The 16,658-nt window shown below is 37.5% G+C and overlaps 2 protein-coding genes and 1 pseudogene across 3 annotated transcripts in view; 1 reads left to right on the top strand and 2 right to left on the bottom strand.

Moving 5' to 3' along the window:
• The first annotated feature begins 351 nt into the window (after positions 1-351).
• On the top strand, positions 352-6,981 carry LOC107691377 (uncharacterized protein C1orf158-like; annotated as a pseudogene).
• A 1,441-nt stretch (positions 6,982-8,422) lies between these two features.
• klhdc7a (kelch domain containing 7A) lies at positions 8,423-11,332 on the bottom strand. The gene has a single exon (XM_016489875.1). The coding sequence runs from the start codon at positions 11,208-11,210 to the stop codon at positions 8,943-8,945; it is 2,268 nt and encodes a 755-aa protein (XP_016345361.1). The 5' UTR covers positions 11,211-11,332; the 3' UTR covers positions 8,423-8,942.
• Positions 11,333-15,181: 3,849 nt separating this feature from the next.
• igsf21a (immunoglobin superfamily, member 21a) overlaps positions 15,182-16,658 on the bottom strand; it is a 202,801-nt gene continuing 201,324 nt past the window's right edge. For both annotated transcript variants that reach the window (XM_016489867.1, XM_016489868.1), the window contains exon 10: positions 15,182-15,344. In XM_016489867.1, coding sequence (XP_016345353.1) covers positions 15,268-15,344 — 77 coding nt within the window. In that variant the 3' untranslated portion in view covers positions 15,182-15,267. The remainder of the gene's footprint in view (positions 15,345-16,658) is intronic.

Genomic DNA, 16,658 nt, shown 5'->3' with positions numbered 1-16,658 from the left:
GCTACATTTGGGGTAAAAAAGACAGAATTATGTATTGTGCCAAGAAGGTTGCACTGTCTGTTCGTTCACACAGGTACGAAACTGATTGGTAGCTGCCTTTAGTGGAGCCTTTACCGATTACCTCCATTGATCAGAGCATTCTGATCGATTCTCAGGACCTGAAGTGGGACACTCACATAGACTCCATTGCAAAAAAGGCCCAGCAGAGGTTGTACTTCCTTTGCCAGCTGAGGAAATTCAACCTGCCACAGGAGCTGCTGAAACAGTTCTACTCTGCTATCATTGAGTCTGTCCTGTGTTCATCCATAACTGTCTGGTTTGGTTCAGCTACCAAATCAAATCTGAACAATGATGGCAGAAGACACAGGGTCAAGGCAGAGAAGATTTGGAGAAGTACTTCATCTTCAGTGATAGTCAGCAACCCAAAAGATACTAGTGCCCAGACTGCATCAACATCAAGACACCTGTATAAAACCAAACAAAAACAATATTAGTAGGGAAATGTGGATGATCAGTTGTCAGTTTTATGTGTCCTGCCTACACTGCCATGCCAGTGGGCCAGTTCACCCAAACTTGAAATGTATGTCATAATTTACTCACCCATGAGTTTTGTTTATTTTCGGAACACAAATTAAGGCATTTTCAATGAAATCAGAGAAATTTCTGTCCTTCAACTGAATGTCTATTTACCCAAAACTTTAGACAGTTGATCATATATAGCGATCATGTCTCTTTAGAAGACTTGAGCCACCTTTCCACCATAGGGCCAAACCATTCTCGTTGCTTGACCATTCCATTCTGTGCCGATCCGGCCCACGTTGATAGAGATGTGGTTTCATTTTTCACTGTTGGGCTGTTAACAGAGCTCTTTGGAATGCAACACAAATGTGTTGGTAATGCAAGAGTTAATATATGGTACCAGATGTAAATAGCACCCATGTTATGAAGGATGAAATATTGGCCCAAAAGTAGATTAAATGGCGCCATTCAAATTGATTTATTTTATGGTTTCTTTAGGAACATTTTGAAGTGTCAGAGTTTTGGGTTAAATATCTTCATTTGTGCCATAAATGCACACTTTTTTATGAGATGGAATGACAGGAGGGAGATTAAATGGCAGTTTTCATTTTTTGGTGAACTATATATAATCAACATTATTCTTTATACAAGTATCTAAGTAATATACCAGCAAATACACAGGAAATTTTCTCACAATTATGTGCTGCTTTAAGGTTTAACTATGATAACTTACAATGTGGCGTAGCAGTAGAAGTATCTGGGGTAATCGCAAATTAAAACCGGTAGGGCTCAAATGGGTATACAGTTATGTCAAATCTGGGTTCTAGAAGTAAAAAAAGAAAAACAAATAAAGTTTAAGGCATTAAAAATTACAGTACAAATATGTAAAGAAGAAATAAAGAAGTCATTGACACAGTTTATTTTAAAATATTGAAACAATTAAGGTAGCAACATACGTTTTTAGGGGATGTAGGGTGTGGTGTCAGACCTGCTTAAAAAAAAAAAAACAGTGGTTAGAGGTATGTATACTGCGTCTGCAAGAAATTTATAATAATATGACAAATCATTTTTTAGTTTAATACAAATTGTAGATAAAATACACTCATTTCTTGATATGTGTATGCTTTACAAGAAATAAAGAAAGAAAGAAAGAAAGAAAAGGCATTTATATCTGCTTGAGGCCTCAGTCATAAAACATACCGCCATACCTGTGCAGAAGGGGGGGGAAATGATGGCCAGCAAAGTATTAAGTCGCGATATGGACTGTCTGTGAATACTAAATGTCAAAAGGTTGTTATCTGACATCTAGCCTATTTATTTGCATGTTCAGCCGTTTCTGCTACTACAAAGCATATACTCAAAACTTTAATTTAGACACAATTAGACAGCGTTTGAATAATATTTAGTTAGTTAGTTAGTTAGTTGCAACATCTGAATGCCGCGCGCAGACGCTTACACGAGACAGTATTGCATGCCATACACCCTTGAAAGAACTCACTTAAAGAGCTCTGCCCTTCGCAGGGAGTAGGAATAATTTACTTAATTTACTTGTACAAAAGTTGTTTTATCGTTATCACGACTTAAGTTTCTCGTGATTTCGACATAAAAGATGTTTTATCCTTAAAACGACTGAATTTTCTCGTGTTTAAACGACAAACGTAACAAAAGTTGTTTTCTTTCCACAATTATTATTGTTTGATTTTATAACAAAATGCACGCGCATCTCATCGACAGACGCTATCTTATTATATATATATATATATATATACAATACTGTGGATATTTCAGCAAAAAGTTTGTTTCGCTTAATAATAACGTCACAATAAAGTAACAATAAATACATATAGTCTAATCAATGCTGATTTCAAGAAGCAGTGGAATACAACGAGGTTTGACTTTATTCTCCTTTAAACCACTAGGTGGCACAAAAATTAACATAATAATAAATAGCTGCCCGACTTTGCCATTTGTTGACATGACATGGTTAGATTCAGATGGTATATATCATATTTATTAATCACATCATAACATAAAATATCGTATTTCCTGTTACTACTGTAAATATATATTACATATTATGGTATCTCCAGTGCTTTCAGAATGATTACTTAATCATTTTATGTATTTTTAAAATGAATATATTTTAAATAGTATTCTAAACTGAAGCTAAATGTCATTATGCACTAGGCCTATTTACTGTTCCTGCTATAATTTTATTATAAGTCAGAAATAGTATGACTATGCTGTACTGAATTTTTTTGATAAAATTCAGTATTGCAGCTTAAGTTTTTTGCCTTTGGCCATACTACTTTGAAAGTCAGCATGAAATGAAAGTTGATTTTCTTTCGTATTGTAAGATATAGTTATTTGAATGAAAAGGCTTCTTGAATGAGAAACAAAAATGTAGGGCTTAAATATTGTTCAATGGGATTTGTCTGAATTGCGCTAAAAACGTAAAAATGTATTAACTATTAAATTAATTAATAGTAAATATACTGAAAATACTCATATTTGGCATCCACATCGTCAGGTCCTCGCATTTGCTTGTAAAAGGTTTGGTGAATCTGATAAAAACCCGTTGGCTCAAAAAAACTCATAATAATACGTAGTTGTGTTAAATACCAAGAATTTTGTTTCTATATCCAACATTACTGAATTCAAAGTTGCTGATTTATTTCAATATTGCATTAAAAATGTTTTTAGCTTCTAACATATATTGGTGAATATTATTTATAGACAATCTCTAATCGTTCTTGTTTCAAGTAGTTAACACACTACTTAAGCACTTGTCAGTATGCAATGTGTAAACCCTGAAAGGGGTGCAGTTCCTCAGACAGTGCTCAGATCCATGCAAAAGTGATTAGCGCTGCTGATCAGCCTGGTCAGCACAGACTGGAGGCAGACAAATGGGATTGATGCAAGTCGTTCTGCAGGAACAGACCTGAGAGAGTACATCTACGATCAATAAGGGACCGCAAGCTCTGCTGAGCGTGGGATTTGTTTGCTGAATGTTTCTGTCTTTCTTATGTGTGTGTGGTGAGACAGTTCACTCGGGACTGCGAGACGGCGAACAGCAGCTACAGTATGGATGGACTACATGCCCCACATGTCACACAGGCCCGATGCTGTCATGTGCCAAAGGGCTTTTCGCAGATCAGAGGTTTGGGACAAATTCATCAGTTCATGCATCATTTACCAAACATCACAAACACAACAGTGAGCAAATAACATTCGGTTTTGATGCAGGTCGACAGGCGTACATGGACGTGAAACGTGTTATTAAACTCCAAAATAACAGTCCTTTGCATCTTCTTGGAGTTCTGAGCTGTCATTGTAAAACTGTTGTAAAACTCTCTTCATGTGACTTCAAGTGTTTAAAAGTAAAAATTATTTTTGACTTTCAAACTAAGTTCCAAAAACTTTGGTAGTAGAGGGAGACAATTATTTGCATGCTTATACATATTTCACATAAATATAATAATAATATATAAGTTAACTTACATATAATTATATGTAAGTCAACATATATTATTATTATTATTATTATATTTAAGTGAAAGCGCTCTGGAAAACTTGATTTTGATTGTGTTTTAATTTAGACCATCTGCATAACAAAAACCAGTGCTGCTTTGCAGCTATCACCATTTTGCTTGTTATTTATCAATTGTAGCAAAAATTAAGAATACTAAATATTAATTTTAATACATTTTACTGTAATATTGTTACAATGTTCAACTTGTTGCTAGGTGAATTGTTTTGTACATTGTAATGGGCTTTTTTTCCCATAGGAAAAAATATAATATGCAAGTAAAATTATTAAACGATTTAAACTAACAATCAGTATTGTCCACATATTCATTTTTTTATTAGGTGACTTTTGTGTAATGGAGTGTTGCAGTGATGACATTTTTGTGGATCCCTCAACAAAAACCCTAAAGGGTTTTCCATTGGTCTTTGGATTATTGCAGAAAATAAGCTCTGTGAGCAACAAAAGTGTATGATTCTTACATGCTCTTAAACCCATTCAAACAACCCAGTAATTTCAGGATGATAGAACTGGAAGTGCAAAACTTTAACAAAACTCAGGTTTTGCCTACAAAATTAATCCCTGTAGTGTGATTATGTACAGTTATACTGTTATACTTATACTTATAATAACAGATTCACTTGAAGTATGTTTTTTTTTTCTTCTTAAATATCATCTCTATCAGCATTCCATATTATTAGCAATGTATATTTAGTTGTGCATTGTGAATGATCCGTTCTGTCCTTCACAAACCATGTCTGTGGGTTTAATTCAGGGTCTTCCCTTAAGGCAGTTATTTTCTCATCATGACGTCCCCTCCTCCCACTGCCTGGTGTCACAGTATGATGAGTCGTACAGGCGGCAGGCCTCCTCCTCTCTGCCCACACTGCACTCCTGGAACTCTTTCAAACTGGCCAGGGTCCCAGAGAGGTCAGATCACCCAATCCAAGGTATTAAACATTCCCTTGACTCCAGATGGGTTTTAATGCAGTTCAGTCTGCGTTTTGAATTAATGTTGGAGAACATCCCTGTAAATGGTTATGGATATCAGTTATAATAACACATTGGCTTTTATTTTATAACATAACCGTGGCAAATGTGAATGAGAAACCGATGTCTGTTATTTGTCAGTGGGTAATTTAAATGAATAGTTCACTCAAACTTAATTCACATGCATGTTGTTCCAAACCCATATGACCTCATTTGTTTTCAAGTTTTAAACAGATGGAAATACCCTAAAAGTGATTCTCGTGACTCACACTATAGCTTTGTGTGAGGAAAATCGAAGGTGATTCACTCAAAGCAACCTCTGTTCTCATAAAAGTTCATTAGAAAAGTAGTGATGTTTGACTGATAATTTTTTTGATGCTGTGTCCCAATTTGCCTACTTATGCTATGCCCTAAAAGTATGTACTCACTTTTTGAAGAAAAAGTACATACCTTTGAGTGTGTAGCAGAATAGTAGGCAAGGTTTGGGACATATTACTTCATCATAACCCTGTCGCTTAGTTATGTGCATCCTGTCATCCTTTAAGCTGCCCTGTAAATCATTTTATTACAGTTAACATCCTTCACATTTCATTTCATTTAATTTCCTACTGTATTGGAGAGAAATGGAGAGGCACATTGATATGACAGTCACGTGTCTTTCATGCCAAGAACTTTCTTCATGTGTTTGCATAATGATGCATTTAAAAGTTAATGACCAAACACATTTTTATGAAAGTTCACAATTTTGTTGTAGATGAAATATAATATGGATAACATTACTTAATATTATTATTTTTAATCAGGTTAGATACTGATTATTAATTGCTCAAACCCCTTTCTCTACTTAACCGTCGATCTCACATACTCTGCCATGTTTGTTGTTTTTAAACACTTTTTATTCAAATTTGTATTTGTAATTGCATCCTCATCCAGCGTGCAATGTGTTGTGGGTAATATAGCCGTTAGAGTGTACATGGATCTGCACTTCAAAATCAAACTAATTCAAATTTTTAATATTAATTAGGATGGATAGTATGCAAATACTATCTGACTTGAATGAATCAGTTGATCCAGTTAACAAAACAGCTCTGAATGATTTGTTAATGAATCAAACTGGTCAAGTTCAAGTTACTGATTTGATCCAGTTTCAGTGATTAACAGCCCACCTTTAAAAGTAACTATTCATTTAACACTAATGTGTTTACATTCTTTTAAAAACTAAGCCATTCATAGGCTGGTATTATTTATATTCTATTGTAGTTTTATTAATATTTTCATAAAGTAATTTTGCACTTCTTTCATTGAATATTACTATTTAGGTTCAATGTTTTTTTTTTTTCAGTTGCATTTCTAGGTAGTAATTTTAGTGCTTCAGTGCAAGTTCAACATTTTTTTTTCTTTTCTAATTTTGCTAATTATCTTTTAATTTTCATCTAATATTTATATTTTATTACAGCTTTATTTTGTTGAACAAAAAATGTTTAAATAGTTTTTGCTAATGATAATAACCCTGTTCTTTCTGTGGTCTTTTCGATGTTGCTCTTTTTGTTGAGTCATTACTGTTTCAACACTAGTGGCACAGAAACTACACACAGTCTGTTTGAACATGTTCCTCTTTGTGATGTGTCTCATTTTTTCCCTCTCTGCCTCCCTTTGTTTCTTACACACAGGCCCCCCTACTAATGTTGGCTTGGCGGCTTCTTGGCGGGCTCGCATGGAGTAACAGCGGGCAGTTGTGCCCACACTAAGCGAGTATAGGGCTTCATACCCTCTGCACCCCATCAGTGCCTTCTGTTATTCCCACCACGTCAGCATGCCCAAGCGCTTCTCCAGCAGTCAGCTCCCTGCCAACCTCAGTAACGAGGACCTGGCACTGAAACACAAACCCTGCAGGCAGGTTTCCAGTAATCCAGCCAGCCTGCTGTGACCCTTACCCCACCTTCAGCCCTCCAGTACCACACAGACTGGCCCCAACCTGGGTAGGGTCCCAAAGTTCAAATACTTTTAGTATTTAATGCATTAGTTTTATATTACATTATATTATTAGCACTTTTATTTATTAAAGTGAAAAGTTGAACTGGCAGCAGCACTCGAGCTGCATGAACTCCACAAGTGTGTGTAAAAATGATGTTCTTCAGCATAATTTGAGATGACCCAAACAGCAACTTGTGCTTTTGTTGGAGAATCAAACTTTTTAATCCCACTGAAATAATAATAGTCATCAGTATTTAAGAGCTTTACAGGTTTTGGCGTGTATTTGCAGGTCTATTTTCATGCACACAGTAGGGAGTGAAAGAGAACCCAACTGTGTTAACCAAAAAAAAAAAAACCTGCAAAGCCCTTTCTCAGGATATGACATGCGTCATTATTGCACTAAAATAGCATTGAATCAACAGTTAATTTGGATCTGTCGTACTCACAGTGCTAGTTCAGATAGCCGAGTCATTCATCGACATACTCTAAGGGGACTTTCCTAACTCCCATCCCATTAAGTGTTTAATTATGTTGAATCAAAGTGTTTAATTACAAGGAATCGGATGCTATATTTTACGTCCAACCATCTGTTCACACTCCTGCTGTGTAGGTTTTATCCCACCGTGTTCTTCTGCTAGCCTGTGGAACATTCCAACTATGTATTTTTGCATATGTGTCACTGAATTAGTTCTGTTGAGATTCCATCAGACCTTGAGATCTCCCCCACATGATGGTGCTAGAGTTACACACAGAGAGCAATGAGACGTCACAGAGAATTGCATCACAGCACACACTCCTCTGCATGCCTGCTTTCTTTGATCACATATGCATACACGATTGTCACGGTGATTGTATTGTATACTTTCATTAACATAAATTGATTATGTGATTGCTTTGCTTTTGACAGCATACTTGCATTTAAATTTAATTAAGATCCTGGTCATACGAATGCCTCTTGCTGCAACCACACATTTTGTCAGAACTTATTATATATTGAAGTCTAACACAAGAACCAAGACTCACTTATAATAGATGAGAGAATTTTATTTCCCTGTTCTTCAGACGATAGAGACAGAAAAGTGCAAGAAGAGGCAAAGCATTAGATTCTTCCTTCCTTACCCATTTAATTCATTAGTTCTCTCTAAATTGTTTAATGGAATACACAATGATAAACGTTTCTTCTGGGCTCCCCAAAGTGCTTGTGATGTTAAACTGTCTTTGCAAAGAACCACACAGTGTTGACATAAAATGCTTTAAGAAATTAAAGATGCTTCACAAGTAAAGCCATTGACCTGAAAGAAATCCACTTCTTGTGACAAGATGACAATTTGTGGAAATGTCATGGAAAAAATACATTACAACAAAATATGATACAACAAATAGATTTACATTTGATAAAAAAAAATATGCCGGTATCATGTAAGATTAATCGTGTGATATGCAGAGAAACAACTGCAAATATGCAGAAAGGAAAGAAAAAAAAGCTATGAATATAATTAGAGAGCTTACATAAATTGTACTAATGGCAGCCATTGATGTTGTTTATGATGCCAGCTCCGCAGTTGCAGTTCGGCTTTATTCTACACACAGTATTGATTGGTTAACATTATCCAAACAGTGTTTCAAAAGCAGTATATTTACTGAAACATTTTAAGCACTTGCACAAGACATTTCCACGATTTAAAGGTTGATTTAGACATCAGAGTGGTTTGAAGGCCCAAACAAACAAATAGCCTTCACTGCGACAGCAGATTTATTTATCAGTAAGTGCTTGGTAATTGTGATCTAGCTGTACAATAACTGCATGTAATAGCCTTGATATTTTATTTCAATTGCCACTAATTAAAAAAAGGTGCATTCCTTTAACGTGCATAATATGGTCCCGAGTGTTTTTTTTCTTAGACAACCTCCTACTTGAAAGATCTGACCTTTTTTAAACACAAGTTTGTTGAGTGGTCCTGTCGGGAAGCACAAGGACGAACGGAAACAAAATACCTTTAGCAGGATACAGCACTTTCAAATCCTGTGCAACAAAGCTTGGAGATACCTCATCTGCAAGGAACCTCAAGGTAAATTGACGGCTCACACAGTAGATAATATTGTCCATAGTCACACACTGAAAGGCTGTGCAATGTGGAAGGCGTATCGAAGAGCATTCGTACCACAGTCGGGCCACTGCGTGAAAGCGATACACGCTGATGCCCAGGGGACTGACGTCAAAGCGGTACAAGAAGTTCCTGACCGCCACCATTTCTGTGGTCTTGTCCTTACTGCCCACTATCATACTCTCTCGCCACGTGTTGGTCTTGGGATTATAGCGCAAGAGGGTGTATCTCAACGTGCCCCCTGCAACAAACAGTTCACCGTTGCAAGCTGTAGCCTTGTGAGCTACGGCGAATGTCTCATTAGGAAGAGGTGCCACAAAGGTCCACCGGTTTGTCCTGGGGTCGTAGCGCTCAACCGTTGATAGGCATTCGCCTCCAATGGCGTACAGATGGCCCTGCAGAGCCACGAGTTTGCAGTGAGGCCTTGCCTCATTCATGGGGCTTATTTCGCTCCAAATGGAAGTCATTGGGTTGTAACAGTACACTTTCTTCGAAGGGGTCACTTCACGGTCTGGGCCTTGGAAACCCACAGCGATAAATAGATAATTATCCATGGTGCACATGGCGCAACCTTTAGATAACACTTCCTGGGGAATGTGGGTATGAAGGTGCCACGTGTCCTTATAATCATCGTAGTAATAAATACCGCTGGACGACTTAATTGATTCAGACCCTAAATCTGTCGACTGTGACGGAGGTCTACTCCAATCCGGGGAATCCATATCTGCGACCACTAACCACTTCCTTCCTCTCATGCGTTGTGTTTGGATGTGATCACGCTCCCCTGCTTTCAGCCTGCCAAAGAGGCCTGGGTCTCTGAGGACCTGAAGGTAATTATCAGACATGACACGGAGAGCAGCTTGCTGAAGGGCAGTGTGACCGTGTTTTTTAGCAAGTGTTAAAGCCTCCAAGCAGTTGCCTAAATCGAGGTTCCCTGCTAGACTCTCGAGTTCTGCATTTCCCATGTTCTCTGGAAAGTGTAAGAATTTTGCTCCGGCGACAGTTTCGACTTGTGGCTCCTCCGGTGCATCCAGGTTTGCTATATCAGAGTCTAATGGGCTTGAAGGGATGTCATTGGGTTGTGCTGGAGAACAGCTGCGAGGTGTTATAGCCCTATGTGTAGGCAAGGGGATTGGAAGCTCTGAGTCACTGGCAGCGGTAAGATAGCTGTCCTGACGGATGACTACTTGCCTGCTGTACCTCACAGTCGGCTTGAATGTTGAGGGAGGCTCGTTAGCAATTCGTGGAGCAATTTTGAGATCTCGCATTATGAAACTAGAAGGCTGTGGACTTGGCGATCGGGAGCGGTCCTTAAAACTGGGTAAATCCAATGATTGCGATTTAAACAAAGTGCTGTTTTCGTTTTGACCATAAACTGGACTGACAGACGGGGTGGGGCTTAAATCTGAGATGAAATGAGAAGAGGACTCTACGTAGTATTCATAGATTTTTCCATGGACGCCCGTTCTACAATTCCCTGGCCCATCCAAGATAAGGTCAGCATTCTCAACTTTGATTTCTGCCTTTGACTGAAAACTTGAGAACATGCCCTGGTGACCGACGTCTTGTATCAGCTGCCTGCCAACACCCGTGCCACCTTCCAGCTTCTTCATTAGGACTGGGGATCGGCGACCACTTGGACTTCCTGGACCTTTTTCGGTCACACCCGGAAGTTGTAAGGTCAACTTTGGTTTGCCACTCTTCGCCTCAGTTGTATCCTCAATTGCGTCGCTTTTACTTGCAGGTTCCTCCTTTGCACAAAAGTCCATAGTTTCAGGCTGACCCCTTTTCAAGGCAGAATTGTCATTTTTAAGGCTTTCTTGCAAGGGTTTCTCTGAAGATTGTTGAAAACGATTTTCCCTGTCAGACTCCTCCTTTGCAGCTTCACTCTGTGGTTCTTGCACAGTATTGTAGGCGCTGTAGCTTGTTTGGGTTGCTTGCACACCCCTTCTTTCACTTCCTCGCCGTCTGTTTCGTGCCCTGGAGTTGTAGAATCTGAAAACCAAGGAGACAAATAGCATGGTGGCCACAGATAGAGTCAGTTTGCCAAGGAGCTGCATGTCAAAATGCACTCCAAGCAATTCTGCAATTGGCATCTCTGTAGTGAAATCTATGGTGGTCCACTGGACATTGGATTTTATTTGAAGCTTCTTCCCTAGCGTATTCCAGCCAGTTCAGGTTGTAGTTTAGTATCTGCAAGCAGAAGCACACTGTCAGCTGTCTCTCCTCCCACCGAATGACTAAAAACCTGATATGTACAACAAGAGCATTTGCATCCTGTGTTCTCAGAGGGCGGGGACCAGTATCATTCCACCTGGTGCAGGTGATCGCTATGAAAACACACTAAACCAGAGCTTCAGAGGTTTATCTAACCCTTTAGTTTCCTTGAAGAACTAACATTTTATTGACGATATATAACTAACAATTTTAGCAAGTTAGCTTACATATTGTAATATATAAAGATGACATTTCTCCAGTGCAGAGAAAGTGTAACCCAATGAAACAAAACAAGACATGTAAATTACATTGGGAATGGAGTGATAACTATTTGTTTATGCCAGATTACCTTGTTTTAATGGATGATATGTCTATTTGATTATGAAAATAGCTAACATATCCTGGCTATTACAAACATAATCGGTGAGAATGGTGAATGTAATTTACTTAAGAGGTGGAGAAGGCTGATAGACTATTTAAATTACAAACATAAGACAATATGACCAGGATGCTGCTGTTTGCACAGCAAATGCCGAGGATCAAAGTTCTTTCGCATGAACACATGACAACAGTGTTGCTGATTAGCAAGGCTTTGAGAGATGATATAAGGCAGCTTTGCATTTGCCAAAGGCATTATTTGCATACCCTTAAAAAAGAACACTGTTTTAAATGTAAGGTATCATAACCTGTAATGGTACCAACTGTAATATGATCGATCTACCATCAGAGAAAATGAGAAGAATAGCCATAAACACTTGAAACATGTTGGTGTGTCCTTTTTTGACACAGACATTGTTTTGCTATGTGATAGCCGTCTTGTAGCTGCACTAAGGAAACCTAAACCAGCAAGCATGCTTACTCCTGAATAATTGACGTACGTGTCGCAAAGGTCTGCTAGCACTCTGCCCCTCCTATCATGTGTCAAATGAAAAGTTCTGCATCTGGAGAAACAATGGATTTGGCAACATGCTGTGGAAAAAGAATTGTGAAATTAATAATAGACTGAAACTCATGGTGAATGTCAAAGTAACAAGTTAGTGTCAGACCAAACTAATACAGATGGACTTTAGCTTTGCTGAAGATAATCTATGCCAAAATCACTTGACACTCAAGAGAGCCACTTTCTTTGCTTTCTACAGCACAGCTAATGTAACCTAAACATATGAATTACAGAAGATATAATAGACTACGTCAAGCCTCCGTATTGGATTCCTGGAAATGTAATTTTCCAAGGGATCCAAACAAAGTAAATCACCGCAGATAAGATAACAGGCTGTTTTGGCACTTATATAATTAGGTTTTCTACACTTCTGGTTACTGATCACTGGCCAAATCTGCAAGCACACTTTATTATTAAAGTCATTAAATGAGTATATTAAGAGTGAAATCTAAAAACACCTTTAAATGTTTAACACCTTTGGATGTTTAAACATTGATTTAACTTTCTCAGAGCATAAGAATGTGTTCATGCAAAATACAGTTATTAAAACAGTTTATACACTTACATTAGTGTAACTGACATATTCATTATTCATTTCTTTTAACCAAGGAAAGAGCCAGAAATTCCTGAAGACCATCAAATTAATTGTTCATAATTTTTCCTTTGAGTTTGGGAAGTAAGACCTGAAATGGCAAGGGGCCTATCTTCCTGATTTTATTAAGCCCATAAAACCACTTCACCCACCTAGGCTTTATACCTAATCCTTTAATATATGGTGTGTCTAGAAAAGCTTAAATTGCAATTCATGTGAATGTACAAAAAAAAGAAAAGAGATTACTTTGCATGAGGACATCCAGTGAGAGCCAGGGTGGCAGAGGACAAACCTAAACAAGGCCATCAAAGGCTAAGTTCATAGTTTAAATATTTTTATCTAATGACTCCTATCCCATGAGGCATTACTGTAGGTAGGGGAAAATATTTTGTTTTATAAAGGCAATCAAGATTATGTATCACTGCATGTTATACAGCAACATCCCAAAAAAAAAAAACATTAGCCAGACTGCAATAACAGTTTGCTAGTGTGCTAAACAGGGTATAAAGAATATGAACAGTCGGTAAGCAACAACTTTAATCACAGATTGATGTAATAATAGTGACGATAATCAGCTGAAAGTAGGTACTTCCCTATAGGGTAAGAACATGTAATGTTGCATGTGTTACACCCTGTCCTTCTATCTTCCATTGTGGAATCACAGTGAGATCCCATAGTCTGAGACTAAATTTATACATTTGTTCATGACAAATGATGAATAATAATAAGTTTATTTCCAAGTTTAAGTTTAAGTTTCTGATTTTCAGTGTGGTTACAGACTTTTGGGCCCCACTATACTATTTGTTTATTTTTGAGAATATGGGCTCCCAAGCTGTACAGAGGTAAATTTAAAATGTGGGCCAACAAAATCCATTAGTTACTGTATTTAGGTTAATATAAAAGTGTTGGGGTGTATCCTGGGTACTTCCTGATATATGGGTCCGGTCATCCACAATGCACCTGCTGAAATGCCCTTAGACAAACATGACATCCCTCCACTGCAACTAAACCGGAACCTGACATAACAGAGAAACACACTATTTGAGATATTCACAATTCACTAAAGCAGAGTCAAACTGATCATAGACCTCACTTATAATGATAATTATTATTTCATTACATCACCACATAGTATCAGAAAACAGTTGCTAGAGCATGCATTTTGCTCCCGAGTATCAAAAGGACAATCACACTGCAGTCATTTTAAGTTGATCATCTCCATTTTTAATACAGGTGATATGAAACAAATGCAACAACCCTGTTTACACTTGGCTTCACTTGAGCTTCCTTTGGGGGATGGAGGGGCCATAATGGTGGCTAACATGGTCCTAGCAATAACGGTTAGAGAGAAGGACTGTACACGATGCAGGTCACTGAATATGCGACAAAAACTTAAGGACAGGTAGGCGACAAACAGATGAGGAGGGGAAATCATCTCCGAACGTCACATGCACCAGCAACCCCCGAGAAAAGCTGTCGTCTTTCCTCTGCGGTTGAAAACAGTCTAACGGATGTCATAGATACTGAACACATGAAATCAGATCGTAGAAAGGCCACTGATTTCACCTTTTTCTAAAAGCCTGGGTTGGATTTCAGTTGGGGATGACCAGACACACGCAATAAAGCCATTATCTTCTATACACCCCTTGCATCTTTCCCCCAAACCTCTATTAATTTTTTTTTTTTTGTTTTGTTTTCTGCTCTGTAATATACTTTTCATTATTTACAGGGATGTACACAAAATACACTTAAAAAGAGGATCTTCCATTTCTTCGCAATAAAATGTCACAGGACGTTTAGTATTGTCTCTTTTTTGTTACATTCCAGCCGAGAGCCATTCAAGAAAACGAAACGGAAAAACACAAAAGGCGTAAAACATGGTCCTTAAAAAGGGGGTGTGTTTGAGTCCGGTTTGTGCCAGTGTGCAGTAATTCTAATGGAGGCAACTCGAGGAAGGCTAGGTGGAGTTGAAGTGACAGTCAGCGTTGTCAGCGACCCACAATTCCTTAATGTCTTTTCTCCACACTCCAGTGTATGGCATTTTTGTTCATTGTGAACACCACGCGCCTTTTTGCTTTTCCGAATGATAGGTCTCTGTTGATTGACAGGCAAGTTTAATGCAAAAAAAAAAAGTGTCAGTGTGGTAGGGGCAGACAATAAGGAGGTGCTTGTTCTCATATTCAGCATGTTATTTTTTTATATCATCTTTTTTTTTTTTTTAAACAGCAATATTATCATCTCCATCTGGATCTTTTTTTTTTTTTCTGTGTGTTCACAAAAAAGGGTGTTGCGCCTGTTGGGGGTTCAGGTTCTCAGTGTGAGTGTGTGTGTGTGGTGTGTGTGTGAGTGTGTGTGTGACTGACTGGAGAGGAGGAGTGTTTGTGTGCGGCTGAATCGAGGATATTCACGTCAGTTCAACAGTCACTGTGAGAATAAGTGGCAGGCATATCAGTCCAAGCTTGTGCAAACCAGGAGCTCCATCTGAAAGAGGAAATAATAGTAATTAGTATTTGGCAGGAATATGCTTATCACAACTTGGTCTTAATCCAGTTTTGCTTATGGCACTGTCTAAAAGGAAAAGTTCACCCAAAAATTTAAATTAAGTTCTGTCATTATTTACTCATGTCATTCTAAAACTTTGTGCTGTTGTTTTCTATGAAACAAAGTAAGAGAGTTTTGAAAAGTCTTTACGCGGCTCTAGTTGATCATGGGCTATCGAGCTTCACAAATGACAAAAAAAAAGCACAATAAAAGCTAAAAAAAAAAAAAACAGTCTATATGATTTGTCATATATTCCAAAAAAAACACAATAGATTTGTGTAAGAAAATGTATTAATTTAACCATAAAGGAAAAAGCAGAGCAGAGAGTACAGCGAGTCAAGAAATCTGTATGAGCGAGCTTCTTTTCTCAGGTATTATCCCTAATCATCTAATGCACTCTAAAAGGTTTGAACGAGCTGTCCAATGGTGCAGGATCACTTTTAACATTCATGCATACTACACAATGTTCAATAAGCACTAAATGATGATGGCTGTCGTAAGTATTATGAGCAATACTTCAGTGCTGAAGTAATTTTATTACCATCTCTCTTATTTTCATTGACAAAACAAGTGGTAATATATAACATTACTTCGACTTTTATGGCTTATACTGGTGTTAGTGCTATAATTAATATAACATAAGTACCACTTCATATCTACAATATGAATAAATGTTTTTCTTATTTTATGGTCAAAACTCAGTGGTTATATTCAGAATGGAACCGCAGCGCAGTATACTGTATACTGTATAATGCCTCAAAAATGAAGAGTAAATATATTTAAAATAGTATACTACATTGTTGTCACGACCTCATGACTTGTCGCATATGTAATTCTTAAATTATTTAATATTAATAGAATTCATATTTTAACAAAAATATTAATTTAAGATTATATATATTTTTAATTGAATATATATATATATATTTTTTTTTTTAAGTAAAAACATTTTTACTTCAGTTCAATCACACAGTACTGAAGGAGATGCAATAGTGTGGCAAACAGTATTTAATGCATTGTGCTCGTAATGTACACTGCATATTTCAACAAATGCATTAGGCCATCCATACAAAAATTAACATACTGTGCAAACTATAAACTATGCATGTAAAGTACTATAGTAGTTTGCCATTCTGAACATAACCAGCCTTTTTAACTGAGGATTCAGCCGGAGAATTCCAGACTTCAGGCCATTTGTGAGCACTAGAGTCTTTAGGGTGTTATTTTGTGAGTCGAGTGGGTGTGTGAGATTCA

Source organism: Sinocyclocheilus anshuiensis, unplaced genomic scaffold (genome assembly GCF_001515605.1).
Source record: "Sinocyclocheilus anshuiensis isolate Anshui unplaced genomic scaffold, SAMN03320099.WGS_v1.1 scaffold1154, whole genome shotgun sequence".
Taxonomy (NCBI): domain Eukaryota; kingdom Metazoa; phylum Chordata; class Actinopteri; order Cypriniformes; family Cyprinidae; genus Sinocyclocheilus; species Sinocyclocheilus anshuiensis.
The sequence above is the reverse complement of the archived record's forward strand: the minus strand, read 5'-3'. Positions and strand labels throughout refer to the sequence as shown.

Excerpts from the sequence above, each read along its gene's own strand:
- klhdc7a (XM_016489875.1), bottom strand. The coding sequence starts at position 11,210 with ATGCCAATTGCAGAATTGCTTGGAGTGCATTTTGACATGCAGCTCCTT.